Source organism: Chaetodon auriga, chromosome 11 (assembly GCF_051107435.1).
Source record: "Chaetodon auriga isolate fChaAug3 chromosome 11, fChaAug3.hap1, whole genome shotgun sequence".
NCBI lineage: Eukaryota > Metazoa > Chordata > Actinopteri > Chaetodontiformes > Chaetodontidae > Chaetodon > Chaetodon auriga.
This window is the reverse complement of record NC_135084.1, coordinates 21676307-21693268: the sequence shown is the minus strand read 5'-3', so window position 1 is coordinate 21693268 and position 16962 is coordinate 21676307. Positions and strand designations below refer to the sequence as shown.

Here is a 16962-nt window from a genome sequence, read left to right as displayed (position 1 = left end):
CACACCAAACAAACGTTTCACCGCTGTTTAGAACTCATGACACGGTCATCACCCTGTAGGCTGATGTTGAACGCTGCGCGCGGTTTCCTATTGGTTACCTCTGGTGTCGGGATTGATCCAGGACGTGGCACAGTGGATCTTCAAAGGACAGCCGTTGAACACCTTGGAGAAACACGCACCCATCTGCCAATGGGAGGAGGAGACCAGTGAAAGCAGCTCAGTGTGAGGCGACAAAGATGTGAAGCACGTGATACAATGGACACAAAGGAGAGCAGAAAGAGGCTGTTACTTACATGGACTTTGGGTGTGGGGGGGAGACCATTACTGATCGGCTTCTAGAACAAATAAACACACACACAGATAGTCAGCACTGGATTATAAAGGATCCTATTCTGTCTGTTCATCCACAAAACACAGCTAATGCTCTCGACAGCATTATGTCTGCGATTAACTGTTTTAGTAATGGGTTCACTGGAAGTAATTTTTGTGAAAACATCCAAACTGGAGCCTCCTCAAAGCTCCCTGGAGGTCTCTGAGCCTCTGCCGTAGAGCCAAGTCTGCTTACCGGGACGTCCTTCTTGTCTTTCCGTATGGGGACACTAGGGGGCATAGTGGACTGTCTGTCTGCTGGACCATCCCTGTCTCCACTGTGTGGAGAGTTCAGCCCATTACCTACAGCAACAGAGACTCAGAGTGAGCGTGTGTGATGGACGGAGGGCGGAAATATGATCGCTGCAAACACACTTTGTCAGACATGTAGTTGATTTGAATGAGTGTCATCTGGTCTGCAGGACTGGAGACATGTGAGAGTTAAACTAAAACAGTCACAAACAAACTACTGGGAGCAGAGAGGGAGGGAAGGAGGGAGCAGGCTAGCAGGAAGAATACAGAGGATCAAATATAGTCATGAGCACAGGAAGGTGTTAATTCAACACATACAACCTGCGAGACAGCGGTCAATATTGTCGATTATGGCTGGTGGCGTTGTCTAATCTGTAACTCCGACACTCTGCACGCCCGACTCGCTGGCTCTTAAATACTGTCGTAAAATAATGAGTTTTTTGCCGCAGCTGGCCTCTGGGGCGACGGACAAAACCACTTCCTGTCACGGCCGAGAACACTCAGCGCACACAGTCAAACTCCACTGGTCCTGCTGAAGGCTTAAAGGACCATTCCGACATATTTCTCATCTAATTTCCTACGTGTCTTCCAATCTCTGCGATTCAACTCACCACAGCAATCATCTTCAGACACAAAGTTAGTTCCTGTAAGTATCTGATGGCATTTCTAGAGCACAACCAAGCGAGCGGCGTCCTCCTGCCTCGCTCAGCAGAGCATGTGAGCGGGACAGAAAGATTTAGGATGGGACGTAAAGCGTTTATCTCCCGCTCAGATTTCGCTCCAGTGCTGCTCACATCATGAGTTCAATGTGAATAAAAGCCTTTCGATTTCTGAGTTTGAGTTGAGCTGAGCTGTGGTTTGTGGTCATGTTTTTCTTGCGAATTCGTCTGGCTGGAGTTTCAGCTAAAATCGACATTTTTCGGAGCGAGTGGTGAGCGATTTGAGCAGAGCAGCTTCTTCTGCTCTGTTGATTGAAGCGACTGCGTAAAAACATGTTATTGACAGAATAAGAAACCAACGAGATTGACTTTTTGTGGTTCTTCACGCTGCGCAATCACAAGGTGTTTATAGCCTAGGTTACACTGCCACCTGGTGGAGATCTTAAGACAGTACAATGCAGTCACACTGAGCTCCAGCTCTGCTTTCGTCATTGTTCCAACTCGTTTTTTAAACGTCTGATGACTGTTCAGTGAAACTCTACACTTCTTTAGAATTTACATCTAGAAATCTGCGAGCAGGAACAGGAAAGACCAGATTTAATCGAAGCGAAATGGAATTGAACCATGTCGTTACTCCCCGTTTAGGAGTTCTGATCAGCCAGGACAATGTTTTCTCCTCTTCCTTCTTCCTCCTAGGAAGCGAGGGGAAGCGGCAGCAGACTACTAGCTTTTGTTTGATTGGATTAAACAACCAATCAGACTCCACAAAAAAATGACAAACACTTATACTGAGCAGGTGCTGATGGACGGAGGGAACTACAAACAGAAGATTTCAAAGGACTGTTATTAATGGACTCATGGAACAAAGAAAGACTACGAGGACTGACTAATGGGAGACCACACAACCAATCGGAGGGGACGACAGGGTCTGCGGACACTACCCAGCTATCAAGTGTTCTGCTCTTACTCTCTTCCTTTTCCTCCTCTTTTTCCTGCTCCTCTTTCACCTCCTTCAGCACCTCCCATGCCTCCTCCAGCTCCTCCTCTGTGTGAGGCGTGTGGAGCCACTCCCAGAAATGCCTAAAGCTCCCATCATCCTCTGGGGCAGAGTTTTCCACGTCCGTGCGCTTGGGGCTCTCGTTACCTAGGCTACTGCGGCGGTGGGGCGGCAGCTTCGGGGGCGGGGGCCGCGGGGGGACGTTGGAGGCGGGCTTGGCGGGGCTCGGCGTCTCCGGGACTGGGCAGCGTTTGATGGTCCCTCCCCCTCCGCCGTCGTCCTCGCTGTGTGATTGGCTATCGTCGTGCTTTTGCTGTTGCTGCTGCTGCTGTTGGGACGAGCAGATGGACTTGGGCTGGAGGGACAAACAGAGGAACAACCATGACATATATAAAGAACCACAGCAGCAAATAAGACTAAACCTTTAAATGAATGCCCAAACGCCTGGCTGTGGCAGTTGTTCGTACCTTGGGAGGAAGCGGAGGTGGGACCTTTGGTCTCATGATAGTGCTTGATTTACTGAAGAATAAGAAGATGGAGGATTTGAGACACTCATAAAACAGACTGACATTTATTACACTGAAAACAATATGCACATATGTCACCGTGTCACACTGAGGCTATGGGTTAACTTGTCATTTTAAAGCAGTTTTTCCTTTAAAAGGACAGATTTCAGACGTGTTCTCTGATGAGTCGGCTGGATCACACACAGACAATCACATGGTTTATTTAATTTAATTTAGATAAAAGGTGTGGAAACATTTTCCGTATAACCAGATCAGATGTAGTATTTCATGAGGGATCAGGTGTTAAAGCCCTGAAATGACGAGCATGACCTCAGCCTGACACGACTCGACCCTGACACAGACTAGATGACCGCTATAAAAAGTTGACCACTACATGTAAAGTGACTGGCACACTACGACAAACTACAGATGGAGCATGTGTAAAGTCTCTGAGAGGAGTAGCGCTGACGTTTATTTTAAATTAGAATCGATATTTTTGGGGGTTTTTTCAGTTATGTTTGCATTTCTCAATTCAATCAAGGAAATCCACATTTTCAACTCGTCTTGATGCTTTAAAAATTAACTAACACTTAAAAAAAGCCAGCGCTGTGTTCACAGAGACTTTATCCATTGTGCTTGATAGACTGCAGATTTGTTGAGCCACTTGTTAATGACTGACAGACAAAGAACCAATCAGCGCACACAAATCGGAGTGGACAGAGGCTGAGAGCCAATCACAGTGAACACAAATACAGGAACACCAGTAAAAATGAGTCACAGTGATTCGGTTGAATGGCGGCCAACAGATATACGTCTTACCCCCTCGACATGAGCTTTATGAGAAACAGCTGATTGGTCTCAGACACAGGTTACACCCCTGAGCTCGTGAAGGGAACACAATCAACTGATCCAATGTGACAATGAGCTACAGATCAGAATTTAGCATTTTTTGTGTTCATTAACAAGCTACGTAGCGACTGCATGTAGCTGGCTAGCACGGTTCGCTAAAAGCTAAAAGTCTAAACCTAATGTGTTTGTAATTCCTCTTTGATAACTTGAACGGTGATGCACTTGAGCGCCTCAGGGGCTCCGTTTCTATAATTTCCTGAAATCACAAGTGAGTTTAGCGTCAAAACTTCAACTGATTCAACGTGTTTACAGCCAGCAATCGTTGCTCTGATTCCACTTTACGATACTATTGATTGCAGTCAATTTAGGACTTCATGCTCAGGTTCAGGTTGTGTGTGCCTGTGTGTGCGTCCTGTCTGACTGCAGTGGAAAATGTATGACTCGGACACTCTGGTGCACCGCAGACATTTGGCTTTTACACAATGAGGGCTGAGGCTGGACGCCAACTCTACGGTTTTACAAAGGCAGGAGAAGACAGAAAGCAGTGTGATACGTGCACACACGCAGACACACGCGCACGCACACAGATGGCGATGCAAGTGGAGAACAAAACAAGACAGCGAATGAGAAGTCAAGGTCATGAGGATCGGTCACCTGAGCGCCGAAACTACACCCAGACCTCATGAAAACGCCGCTGCGAATCCAGGGAAAGTTAAATGATACGAAGTGCCAGGATTTGATTGGTTCGGGCTTCCACGTCGCTACAATGAACCCTTTGATGCTACGGCCCGACCCATGGCTGAAGTTACATCCCATCCTTGTGTATTTATGGAGGTCACATGTATGTTAACAGCCTCCAGGTGAGTTTTTAGGGTTAGGGTTACTGTTAGCAGCACAGAAAACACACAGGCGGTAAACACACACACACACACACACACACACACACAGGTGGCATATGTGGCGTGATGGTGGGGTGTGCTGCAAAGAGATGCGTGGATGAAACCGTGCCAGAGACAGGAAGCCTTCCTCCTCGTCTCACTCCTCATCCTCACCCTTTCCTCTCAGAGAGGAGGGAGGAATGGGCCAGGGGGGAGGACGGGACGAGGAGGGGGGGCTTCCGGTTCTAAGACTGGGAGAGGACTTACTGAGTGTGAGTTTCATCATCATCTGCACCATCATCATCCTCATCCTCATCATCCCCTAAGTGTGCCACATGGCCCCTGGGAGAGGAGGTGAAGATAGTAGGGGAGGGATGGGGGAGAAAGTAGAGGGGGAGGGAGAGAATAGAGACAGAGGGTGGAGGTAGGGAGGGCAAAAGATGTAGAGGTTAAGGGAGCAAGCGAGGGTGACAACAGGAGGAGGAGGAGGAGGAGGAAGAAGAGGAGGAAGGGAAAGGGGAAGGAGATCTGAGTGAAGCTTGGTCCACAAACTACCTCTAACCCTTGAACTGTGGGCAGATGTGAAAGGACTGAACAGATCCAAACAACAATCAATCAATCAATGAACAGAAAGGGAGGAAGAATCTCCTCCAACACAGGCAGCATAACATGCCGCATTTCTCCCACAGCAGACGCTTCTAACCTGACCGTGCTGGTTGGACCTGTGCAGTCCTCACAGATACACACAGCCCTGAACAGCAGACTTCACCTCGAACCAGTCAATGCATCAACTATCCTGTAAATTCTCAAATATTGATCATAGAAACGTCCTGATTTTCTGGTTTTAATCTGCCGCTGTTTAAATGTTCCGTTGATGCGAACTCACCACCGCACCCATGCTGAGAGGTCTTGAAAAATTCACATTATGCACATTTCCACAGCTTTAACTCTGTCACATCACACTCACCGCCCCACGTCTCTCTCTTTAAACACTGACACTGACCTCCCTCACTCGGAAACTGCCTTCGCCTCAACTCGTTGGATCACTGTTAAGCTCTCATTGAAACTCAAAGCTTCCTGCAGATGTTTCACAGTAAAGGTCTGTTGATGCAGGGAGGGATTCTGGGAAGTTTCTAATGTGAAACATTTGTGCAGAGAGCGTTGAGCAGCTTCACGTGGCGAAGCAGAGACGACTGAAATCAGCCGATGAATAAAAGCAGTATTTCTGTTAAAAAGAGAAACTAGGCCGGTATTTAAAACTGAGCTTTTATTTGAGAATTTACAGCCTATTTTGGACTACAGAATCTTTTCCTACTGGAACACCTTTCAGGATTGTTAGATTCATGAAAACTTCCACTCAAAGTGAACATACTGTACATTTACACCATCCACTGGAAGCTCCACAGCACATACAGTTCACTAGTCTTTTTCCTGTAGGACGTCGATAAAGTAAGCTTTAAAAACCTGCCGTGACAGAAACAGGAAACTAGAAAAAACCACGGCCAGACAGGTAACTACCAGACTAGTAGTACTAGTACTAATACGACTACTACAACCCAGATTCCAAAAAAGTTGAGACGCTGCATAAAAAAGGCTCAGTTGTTCACGCGCGAGGATGGAGCGAGGTTCACCGCTTTGTGAACACATGATTGGATAAAGGAGATTACTACACGAGCTCAGGAACACTCCAGAAAACTGTTTTTCACAGCGTCACAAATGTTCTAGAATCAGGGTTATACCTCTGCTCACCAAAGGAGACGAAAAGGGACAAAAGCTGCGATAAACCCAGAGAAACTGTTTTATGTGCAGCCAAACAGCGTTACAGAATACTTCCAATTTAAGGTCATCTCGGTTATATATGTAGGCACAAACTCAGCAGACCTGGCTTTTACATGTCTGAAGGGAAACAAATTCAGTCAAATTTAGCTTTGAGTATCTAGAAGGGAGAGTTTAGAGGGCATCTCTGTGCCCTCCGTTTACAGATGTGAAAACTCTTCGACCGAAGAATTCAGTGAAGCACATCTGTCACGTAAAACAGGGAATCACAAGAACGGTGATCGTCATTATCTTTGGGGCGAGTAAAGACAACGTCTTCACAGACTTGCCGGTAAAACTGCTGAAGACACCCACGGCAGCTTTGGCTAAAAAGCTGTATAAACGTGCATGTGTGTGTGTGTGTGTGTGTGTGTGTGTGTGCGTGTGTGTGAACGCACACATGAGAGTGTGAGTGCGTGTGTGTAAGCCATGCTCTGCGGGAAGCAGCTATGAAGCACAGCCTCATTCCTGGCGACATCAAAGCGTGAAGCAAGCCGCGGAGGGAAAATAAAACCCACAAGAATCCAGAGTGCCGCGACAGCCTGAAGCCATTACAGCTGCGTTAGTTGCGTGTGATTGGCCGAGATTAGTCCTGCCGTTACCAATGATTGGCTGATGGGTGGGCGTGGTTAGAACACCAGCAAATCAAGAGTTCCTGGTTGAACCAGGATGTGAGAAGGGTCTGACTTACCTCTGCTGTAATTCCTCCTCCACTGATTTGAGAAGACTCCTGTTAGTCAGACAAGGGAGGAGAAAAGTATAAACGACAGAATATGATAAACGAGAGAAAGACGCGTACACTGTTGTTCCTTAAAAAAGGGGTATTTCCTCCATCGTTCTCAAAAAATCCCGTCCACATAAGCACTTAAAAAAAAAAAAAAAAAAAATCTCCACCCATCTGAAAATTTAAAACCGCGTGTGCTGTCAAGAGATGCCAAAACCAACGGGCGGCTACATAACCCTAAACCTAAAGCTATGCTGTCCAATCAGAAGCCTGAAAAACAGCCATTACTGATAGGCCGAGTGTTGGATTCTGTATCCTGATGCCTCTGTTCCTCAACACAGGGACTGCGTGTTATGTGTAGACCTGTAAAAAGCCCTGTTAGCGAGGTTAGCACCTGCGCTATCTTGGCCACACGCACCACAAAGTCACCTCATGCAAACAAAGGAGATAACGCTGCACACTGTCGTCACAAGCCAAAAATCCTCTTTCCTCTGCCTGCACAGCGACACTGCAAACAAGGCTTCTGAATATCTTCATTGTGGAAGGGGTTTTCCAAAAGGTCTATTTTCAGGGAGCCGTGTGCAGACAAAACGCATAGAAAGAGATATATTTAAAAACACTCGTGTACGTGCGAACTAGGCCTGAGACTGAAATCCATTCAGTCCTTGTCAGGCTATGGAGGACGCTCTGCTGCCCTGATCTGAACCTGGGCTTCCTGCTTACAAAGCACACTTGAAAGCAGAAAGCTCCCACAAACACACAGCTTACAGAACATGCCCAGGCTGCAATTATGAATAAATCATCAAACCTACAGCAAGAGCACTCTCTAGATCTCATATTCTCTTAGTCTAGTCTGCAACTGGAGATGAAAGAAAGGGAAGAAAACTGAAGCATCGGAGAAATAAAGAGATGAAAGCGTAAAGAAAAGGAGAAACAAACAGACAGACCAAAGGAGAGCAGGTGAACTTACTTGTTTCCTCCCAGTAGACTTGGCGAATCGTGCCCATACTCCAACTGCAGGTCCTACAAGACAAACAAATTACATTTCAACTGCGGCATAATGCTCTACAAGTGGCTCATTTAAAAAGGTGCTGTGTATTTGACTCCTCCGGGGATATAAGATTTGGCCAAGTGCCAGAATTAACTACACTGAGTCCCTGTTCAGTGGCGGCTGTGGTGAGTTAAAGCAGCCTGATAGATATAATAATAGCCCCAGTACAACAGCTGTTTCACCCACAGTTTAACTCAGAACCACAGACACAGACAGATGACTGTGTGTAGATTTGACTCTTGCTGAGTTCACATTGTGGCCTAAGAATGCATATTCACGATAAGGAGAGCAATTCCCTCGCCCTCACAGCTTTGATAGAGCAGATATCTGACAGTTATACGCTTGCTGGTCTCTTTTTCTCACAGTAAGATTTTGCTGAATTCGCACTTCATCATCAGTAGAGGTAAGAGGTAAGAGCAGGTAGGCACATGTCGATACCTGCAGTCAACCAGCTCAGTTTTTTTTTTCCAATGTCTGCTCGAAAGTGTCGGTTTCAAACCAGTTCTTCCCAACTTCTTTGGCTTGTGACACCCTAAAGTGAAGTAACACCTGCTAGCGGAGCTGTCATCATGTTAAGGCCTCTGTGTGAACATGAACTGATGCCAGTTCAACCAAACTGTTTCATTTCAGGTTTCAAAGATGTCAACGTTTCCAGTGTGTCACGAGAAAAACAAAAACTAAGGACCAGAGGAAGCAAAAAGAAGAAAAATGAAAGAATTTTGTCGGATGAAGTGTCAACTATGGCTAGCAGATTTTAGCAGCTGTAGCTAGCTAGCTAATTCATCTAATGGGAAATGCTACACAGCGGATGTGCTATATGCTTGTGAGCAAAGCTTTTGTTTGATGTAAACTGCAACCACACAAGCTAACCTAGTTAGCCAAGGTGCTCCTCTGCAGGTGGTGGTCTGGTTCGCCAGACATGCTAACGATTGTAGCTTAGCAGCAGGTTAGAGTGGATAAACAGGTTGAGCTTTTAAAAAAAAAAGACACCATCCTCCAAACTCTTTCCAGCACACTGCGTTGGCATGTGGAGAAATCCTGCTGTGCCTCGTCACTGCTGCTGAGCTATGACTGGACCGTAGCTGTTTGGTGGACCCTCATATAGTCAGGTGTGCCTGAATGTTGTTTCTAAACCTGAAAAGACTAAATACAAAAGTTTTTTTGAATGTGTGCTGCATAATTCACCTTTCAAACCAGGTGCAGGTTGAAATAAGCAGCACTGGCTGAGTTTAGCCTCATTCTGTGTCTTAAATGAATGAAAACTCGGTTTGACGTCTATTAAACGAAGCCACAATGTGAACGCAGCATCGTGCCACAGAAACACTTAAAATATAATGACATAATACAAGATGCATGCAGAGGGGAAGAGACATACTGCAGACAAACAGACAAACTCGAACAGTGTACAGACACAGACACCCCCCCCCCAAACATACACACACAATAAAGGCCTCACTGCTCTGGTCAACTACAGGACATAAGAGGTTAGAGGACATGTAAGAAGCCGTGTACAGAAGAGAGACATGATCTGCAGAGAGAAATATTAAGAGATACGTCACAACAGGTACAGTGAACACTAAGATGTCTGCAGTGTGTGTGCGTGTGTGCATGTGTGTGAATTTCAACATAATAAGCTGTGCGGGTAGGAATGCCTCTGTTCAAAGTCATGTGTTCTTGAGCAAGGCATCACTACCAGCCTTCAGAGGTGCAGCTCGACGACTGAATCTGACCTCCGACCTCCGTCTGTGTGAGTCTGCCTCGCACAAACGCCAAGTGAAAGACATTTACGGCCTGATCTGATTGATTGGCAGGTTTGTGTGAATGTGTGTGTAACCCAAAAAAGAACAACAACATCACTAGGGACTCTTATCACCAAGACAACTACAACACCAGTTAGTGAGGCAAAAGCCAAGGCTGGAAAAAGAAGAAGAAGAAAGTGAACAGAAACAGATGGATGGACCAGAATAGATGGAACTAAACTGTGAAAACGAATAAAAGTACATGTTAGACATGGAGCAGCCAAAACAATCAGCAGTCTGGAGAATAAAAACAAAAACAAAGAGACAGCTGAGAAGGCAGGCGAGTCCAAAAAAGGACAAGGACATGTCCTTCAGCGACAGATTAAGAATGAAAGAGGCAAATGAAGCGAGTAGGAGGCGTAAACAAAGAAAGAGATGAATAAAGATTGAAAATAAAAAAGGTCGATGTAGGTGACAGAGGGAGAGAGAGAGACAGATAGAAAGAGTACTACCAGATTAGATCTCGCGGTATAGTAGAGCTCCTCAACACAGTCCAGATAGGGCTCAGAATCACACTGGTCAGCAAGACAGAGCGAGAGAGACCTCAGTTAATACATTAACCTGGACTGATGGAGGGAGGGGACGGGGAGCAATGGAGACATGGATGCAAGAGAGAGGACGATGGATGGAAAATGGATTAAGGCCAAAATGGGCTCTGAAGTCCACGGATCAACAAGACAGGAGGAGGAGAGAGACACTGGAATATTAATCTGAGGAGGGGATGAATGGGGGGTATAGGCCAAAGGAGGGATGAGTAAATTGATGTAGGTGGGGGGACAAATCAGCAAAATGAGGAGGGGAGACATTAATAAATTACATTAATATATCCTAAGTGCTACGTGAAGCTTCAAAAATCTAAATGAATACAGATACCTTTGTCTAGCCTCCTTCAGTGGACAAATGAGACAATTAGCAGTAATTGCAGTGGCGTTCTTGGCAGCAGTTCTTTTGATTTAAGACCACATGTTACCTCAGTCCAGGTTCCAGAGTGTCGCTATGGGTGTGTTTTGTTTAAGATTATGCAAGACGTTAAACTCGCCGAATGCTACTCCAGCCGTGGACTCGTAGCATCATCTGGAAGACGCTTTTGAGCCAAGATGCCACGAAATCCTGACGCTAATCCGTTCTGGCAACTTGCAATTGTAACGTTATTAAAAATATATAACAGTATTACTGTGGTAATGATTTATTGATTTTAAAATGCTACATATAGCACCTCAGTCCTGAATGGATGGATCTTGGAGAGCTAAGAACCACACGGGTCAGCATGACCGACGGAAACCTCGTGTTATTACATTACTTTGAAGGAGAGGGTAGAAAATGAAGGACAAAGGGATGAGAGTCGATGAACGTCACAAGACAAACACTGGTGGCCGTGATTCTTGACATTAATCCAAACTGATGGATAAACAGGTGCAGGGACAGAGGAAGGAAGGAGGATGTGGACGTGGAAAAGGTGCAAAGGAAGGACAGAAAAGGTGGGAGGGAGTGAGGGAGCGGAGGGCTTTAACAAGACGCCGTGGCTGTGCACGAACGCTGCACCATCCCAAGTCCATCCACAGGTAAAACCAGCCTTCGTTTCTGCTCAACACAGCTCGACTGACACACGTTTTTTTAAAGGCCAGCGCTCATTTCATAACCACAACTGAAAATTAACATTGTTATAAATTAATTAGATCAACGCTAACTAAGAGCAGCGTCTGCCCTTCGATTTCTGTCGATTAGGTCTGAGTCTTTGGTGGCAGCAGGCTGAGTGAGACCAAACACATCGTCCAGCATTTACAGGGGGGTCCTGAGGAATTCAAGGCCAGGTGGGTCACATTACCCCTCCAGCATGTTCTGCATCTATCTAAAGGTCTCCTCCAATTTGGACATTCCCAGAATTCCTCCACTGGAAGGCGCCGGGGAAGCATCCTGATCAGATGCCTGTTCCACCTTAACGGGGGGGGGGGGGGGGGGGGGGTGTAACGGAACGTGTATTTGTCCCAAACAGCCATTTAAGGCGGCATCACCCAAATGTGTCGATTAGCGGAACGAGACAAAAACAGACTGGAAGGCGAGTCGTCGCTCTCCCCGCAGCGTTCAGGCCGTCTCTCACCGCTGACTCAGACCACAGCAATAACTAATGCTGCTAATCTCTGGGGATATGTGACCAAGTCCTTGAGCTCTGCCTTATAAGCCGGTTTTACAATGGAGCATTAATGATGGTGTTATTTAATTTTGTTTTTTTTATTTTTTCTTACTGACAATATCACAATGGTTCTACTCTCAGCCTCTTCCTGGTTTCTGAGCTCCACACTCTGTCCCTAAAGGAGAGCCCAGACCCATCCTGAAGCCAATCTCAAGCTTACATACACTCAAGAAACCACATTACAGGGAAAAATAAATACAAAAATAAAGAGTAAATCAGAATGCACTGCAGTAAGATTATTCACGTCTGATTTCTTCCCTTCCCGTGAAAAGATTTTTGAACCGCGGCCGGCACACGTCGGGACATCCCTGCTTCAAATGCCTCAGCTTTGAGACTACCAGAGTGAACTTTGTGGATGGGCTTCATGTTCGCTTCAACACGGACTGACAACAACATGGATTGGTCGGGGTGCTTCCTGTGATTAGGTGAGAATCAGCCATGCCGGTACTGGTGAAGTGACAACCACACAAACATACCGTCACACACACACACACACACACACACACACACACACACACACTGAAACATGAGGCACAGCTAATAACTCACCGGTTCATGATGAGGCTCGGTCTCTTTTCTCAACGGAGGATCAAACTTCACCTGACCAACTGAGGGAGATAAGAGCAGCATAAACAGAGCATTCTGATCGCTTCTGTGGAGATTTCTGACTGAAAACACATTCGTTCATGTCGATCTCGTGTGTGAACTTACAGTTAATCTCTGACAGAGTCTTTCCCTCCCTGGCGCTCCTGCTGGTGGAACGAATACGATGAGGAACAGAGACCGGAGACTGTCGGGAAAGAGAAAGGCGCACGCACACAGTCAAACAGCTTTTCAAGGAACATACGCAGCTTCCACGGTGCTTGAGAAGATTACAATAGGTTTAAAAAAAAAAAAACATAATCCCTCTGCTATTTCCTGTGGGTGGGATATGATGACACAGCAAAACAGCCAGCCGCATTCTGCAACCAGATAACCAAAACATAACGAAGCAGACGGAAAAGACGAACCTTCCCTGGAAATAATATCAACATCTCGCCTTGTAACAGTCCTCATGAGTCCCTGAGAGGGAACATATCCTTTATGCTTTGGGTAGTATGTTTGAAATCATAGAGAGCCATGCAGTACTGTGATTGAGTCAGTTACACTGATGACTCTTAAGGCTGAAACCAGCAGTCACACACGATCCACTGACCTGCACTCTAACCCAGGCCGTGTTCATGCCTTCTGCATTAAAACACACTGAGTCAATGACTGCATGTGATGCTAAATGTTTACCAGCATCAAACTACTTGACTTCATGTCTTCAGTATTGAATCTTGAGATGCACACTCAACCTTTCACAAAAGCTAAAACCACAGCAACCTCAGAGCATGCTGTAAAACACTGACAGAAGACAAACCACGACGATACAAAAAGGCATCCATCAAAAGCACATCTGCTGCACTGATCTGCTAATAGATTTGTCTGTTTAAAACCACCTCCAACAGGTACGTTCAAGATCATAACACACAGCTCATGGTTAGTAACTGTAATGGCAAAGGTAGATGAAGATGGCTTACATAACTGGCACATTTGAGTACCCCCCCCCGAAATGCATCCTGTATCCTGTGTTTCCAAACAGTGGAAAGGCAAGATTTTCATCTTTTAATCAGAGCACGGTAAAACGATCCTTACCGTCTGCTCTGAGCTGCTTGGAGTAACAGATGAGCCTTTGCTGGACAACCGATGCTCAAATATTTTCCACCACAGAAAAAGTTCTTTAAATTGGAGTCAGCACTCGCACTTAAGTGGACAAAGACAAACCGCAACGTCCACATTATTTGTTAGGAAATACAATGTGACCTGGACGTGGTTCAGATGCCTTTTTCTAAGGAGCATGATGACGTTTGTCACAGTTTGGAAGCCATCTTCAAAAATGGAGCCGCTGCCACAGAACTAGAATGAAAAGAGCTGATCCTGAGGGATCTGGTGATCTGCTGTGGTTTAGCCAATAATGCTGTCATGGAAGTGAGCGTAGCCTTTTTTTTAATGTATGAGAGGTCAGTGCGCGCCAATATAAAGTTGTTAAGATTTGTAGGAATTAAAGGAATAATTCCACATATTGGGAAACATGTCTGTTTGATTTCTTGATTCTTGAAGTTTGACGCGGCTCTCGTGTGTACGGCGAACATGAAGCTGCAGCCAGCAGGCGGTCCGCTTAGTATGGGACTAAGACAGCTCGCCAGGCTCTGTCCAAAGAAAACAAAATCAGCCTGTAGCCCCTCTGGTGGGCAGATTTTGTTACCTTTGCACAGAGCCGAACTGGCCATTTTTACCCTTGTTTAAGCCTGTGTGGGTGTGACGTAGTTCATCTGGGTGGAAATAAGGTGATAGTGAGAGTGACCAGCATCTGTATGCTAACACAGCACATGCTACAGGGAGTGAGTTATAACAGTGAGCGTGAAAGAACCTTCAAAGAACAGTTTCCTGTGAGTATTGGACTCTATCTTTGCTTGTTTAGCTCATGTGAGCTGTTGGCTGCGGCTTCATATTTACCGCACAGACACGAGAGCTGTATTAATCTTCTCATCAACAAATCCATCGAGTACATTTCCCACACTGCTATAACCGCACCAAAATCAATGGCAGTGTGTTCCTCATCAGGCTGTGTGTCGATCAATGACATGTTTCAAATTGATTACATTCCATGAGGATTATATAAAAATGACCACACCAGCTGATGCGCACGCCAACAGAGAAGCATGAACGTTAAATACAAATGCTCACTGGTATGTTAAACTACTTATGCAACTGCCATGGTAATCCATCAACCGCCTGAAAGTCACATGTTCGTGCCAGTTTCCATGACAGCGCCAGCAGACATTGAACTGAACGGAAATCCAGCTTCTCTTCATTCAGTTCTGTGGTCGTCCCCCAGGCCAAGAAACAACTGAGAGCATCGCATCGTTAGAGGGATATCACTGCAGACACCGCAGCCCACATCGGTACCTTTCTACGGGCCGCAAAGCGGGGTGCACGTCGAGCACCGGGGCTTATGGGTAGGAAATGACCCCTGTACTTAAACTGAGGAGGAGGAGGAGGAGGTAGAGGACGGGGGGTGGAGATAAGAAGGCAGGAGGGAAAGGGGAAGGGAGAAAGAAAGAGAGGAGAAAGGAAGAGAGAAAGGAGAAGTGCTACAAGGAGGAAAGAGGAAGAGGATGAGAAGAAGGAAAGAGAGAATAAAAGGGGAGAAGAGTGAAGTTAGAAACGAAGAGGTGAAGAACAAGGCAAGGAGGGAGGGAGAAGGGGGAGGACAAAGAGCAGAAAGATGAGTCACATGTGCCGGGAAAAGTGGGACTGAGGCTGAGGAGGGGTGATGAAGAAAGAATTTAAGGAACAAATGAGGAGAGAAGGGAAGGAAAATAAGCGCCGCGGCAAAAAATAAATCGACACCGTCGACCTGTCGGAAAGCACGAGGACGCTTTTATTTTGAAAGCAAAGCCTGTGAAGGTCAAAGATTACCTCTGGCTCAGGGTCGTCATCGTCAAAGTCATTGTAGGTGCTGTGGTCGGGGTTGTTGGCTTTGTCCAGCAGCTCTATTGCCAGAGTCCTGCTGAGAGGCTGGGACACGAAAGGGTGCTGGAAGACAAACCGAGAGACGGAGACGATAAGAAGGACGCGTTAAGATGTGCAGTGTGTGTCCACGTGTAAGAGTATCACTGTACTTAGAGTCAAACCTCCCAGTCTGTTCGCTTTTGGTGATGTGTTGTTTCATTGCTCACCTGCAGCAGCTTCTCAGCTGTGGGCCTCTTCTTTGGGTTCTTGGTCAGAGCCAGTTTGACAAAATGGTGGAAGTTGTTTGTCCTGCGATCAAACAGAGAAAGACACAGAGGAGAAGAAGAAGAAAGGGTTCATCTTTCCGCCCTGTCAGGCACAGGTTTGATCAAACTTGCTGACCTCAACATTACGGTGTTGCATCTGCAGTAAACGTATCTCAGATCCAAGCAAGGAAGACAAAGACATCACAGGCAGAGTTGTCTCTTACCACTTGAGTTTATCTTTCAACTTAGGAGGCTGGAAATTACTCTTGGTCATTAAGAAGAGAGCCCTGCGGAAAAAGAGACGAAGATTAAAGTCTTCAGAGTGGAGCTGTGCTGTGTGGTGAGAGAGCCACAAACCATTCAGTTAGAATGACACGATCAAAACAGAAGAGCTACCGCTGCAGCATCCAGATGTCTCTGCTCTATGGTACTCATGGAGAAATACTGCTATACTTTGAACAGTACAACTGTACTATAATCTACTGAGGACACCAACAGCATCACAGCAAAACGTCAGCTGTTTTCCAATTACAGACACAGCTGTTGTCCCCATTTGTACCAGTAAAATGGTCTTTATTCTGAAAACGTCCCAGAAATTAGCCTGTCACACTCTCACACACACTCCTCTACCTCATGGGGTGCAGGTCAAACATGGGTGGCTGCAGCTCAGCCAGTTCTATTGCAGTGATGCCCACAGCCCAGATATCACACAGCTGGTTGTAACCTCCTTTTCTCTCTACTGCTGCTACCTCTGGAGCCATCCTATGGAGGGAAGGAGAAGGAGAAGGAGAGGGAGGGAGAGAGAGAGAGAGAGAGAGAGAGAGAGAGAGAGAGAGAGAGAGAGAGAGAGAGAGAGAATGGCACGACAAAAACAGGAAGAAATGCGTGAAATGTATTTCTCTCTCCATGCAGCTGCAGCACACGAGGCTTCATCCTGATGTCTTGTCCTGGTTCTGCTTCTGTAGGAGCACCTTCAGGACCTCAAACTGCTTTCCATTCATGGTTTGTTACGGTTTTTAAATGAGTGAATATTCTTATTCTACTTCAGTTGCACTGAAAACCATCAGCT

General features: G+C 46.1%; 1 protein-coding gene across 8 annotated transcripts in view; it reads right to left on the bottom strand.

Moving 5' to 3' along the window:
* Window positions 1–16962, bottom strand: part of LOC143328698 (mitogen-activated protein kinase kinase kinase kinase 3-like) — a 40489-nt gene that overhangs the window by 8400 nt on the left and 15127 nt on the right. For 2 of the 8 annotated variants that reach the window (XM_076743985.1, XM_076743986.1), the window contains exons 9-23: window positions 16524–16655; window positions 16118–16180; window positions 15855–15936; window positions 15595–15711; window positions 12802–12880; window positions 12640–12698; window positions 10352–10414; window positions 8020–8072; window positions 7017–7055; window positions 4778–4852; window positions 2745–2796; window positions 2248–2632; window positions 566–672; window positions 294–335; window positions 99–183 (exon numbers count right to left, since the gene is read on the bottom strand). In XM_076743985.1, the coding sequence (XP_076600100.1) occupies window positions 99–183; window positions 294–335; window positions 566–672; window positions 2248–2632; window positions 2745–2796; window positions 4778–4852; window positions 7017–7055; window positions 8020–8072; window positions 10352–10414; window positions 12640–12698; window positions 12802–12880; window positions 15595–15711; window positions 15855–15936; window positions 16118–16180; window positions 16524–16655 (1433 nt within the window). The remainder of the gene's footprint in view (window positions 1–98; window positions 184–293; window positions 336–565; window positions 673–2247; window positions 2633–2744; window positions 2797–4777; window positions 4853–7016; window positions 7056–8019; window positions 8073–10351; window positions 10415–12639; window positions 12699–12801; window positions 12881–15594; window positions 15712–15854; window positions 15937–16117; window positions 16181–16523; window positions 16656–16962) is intronic. The other 6 variants (XM_076743990.1, XM_076743991.1, XM_076743988.1 and 3 more) reach the window with 5 other exon arrangements.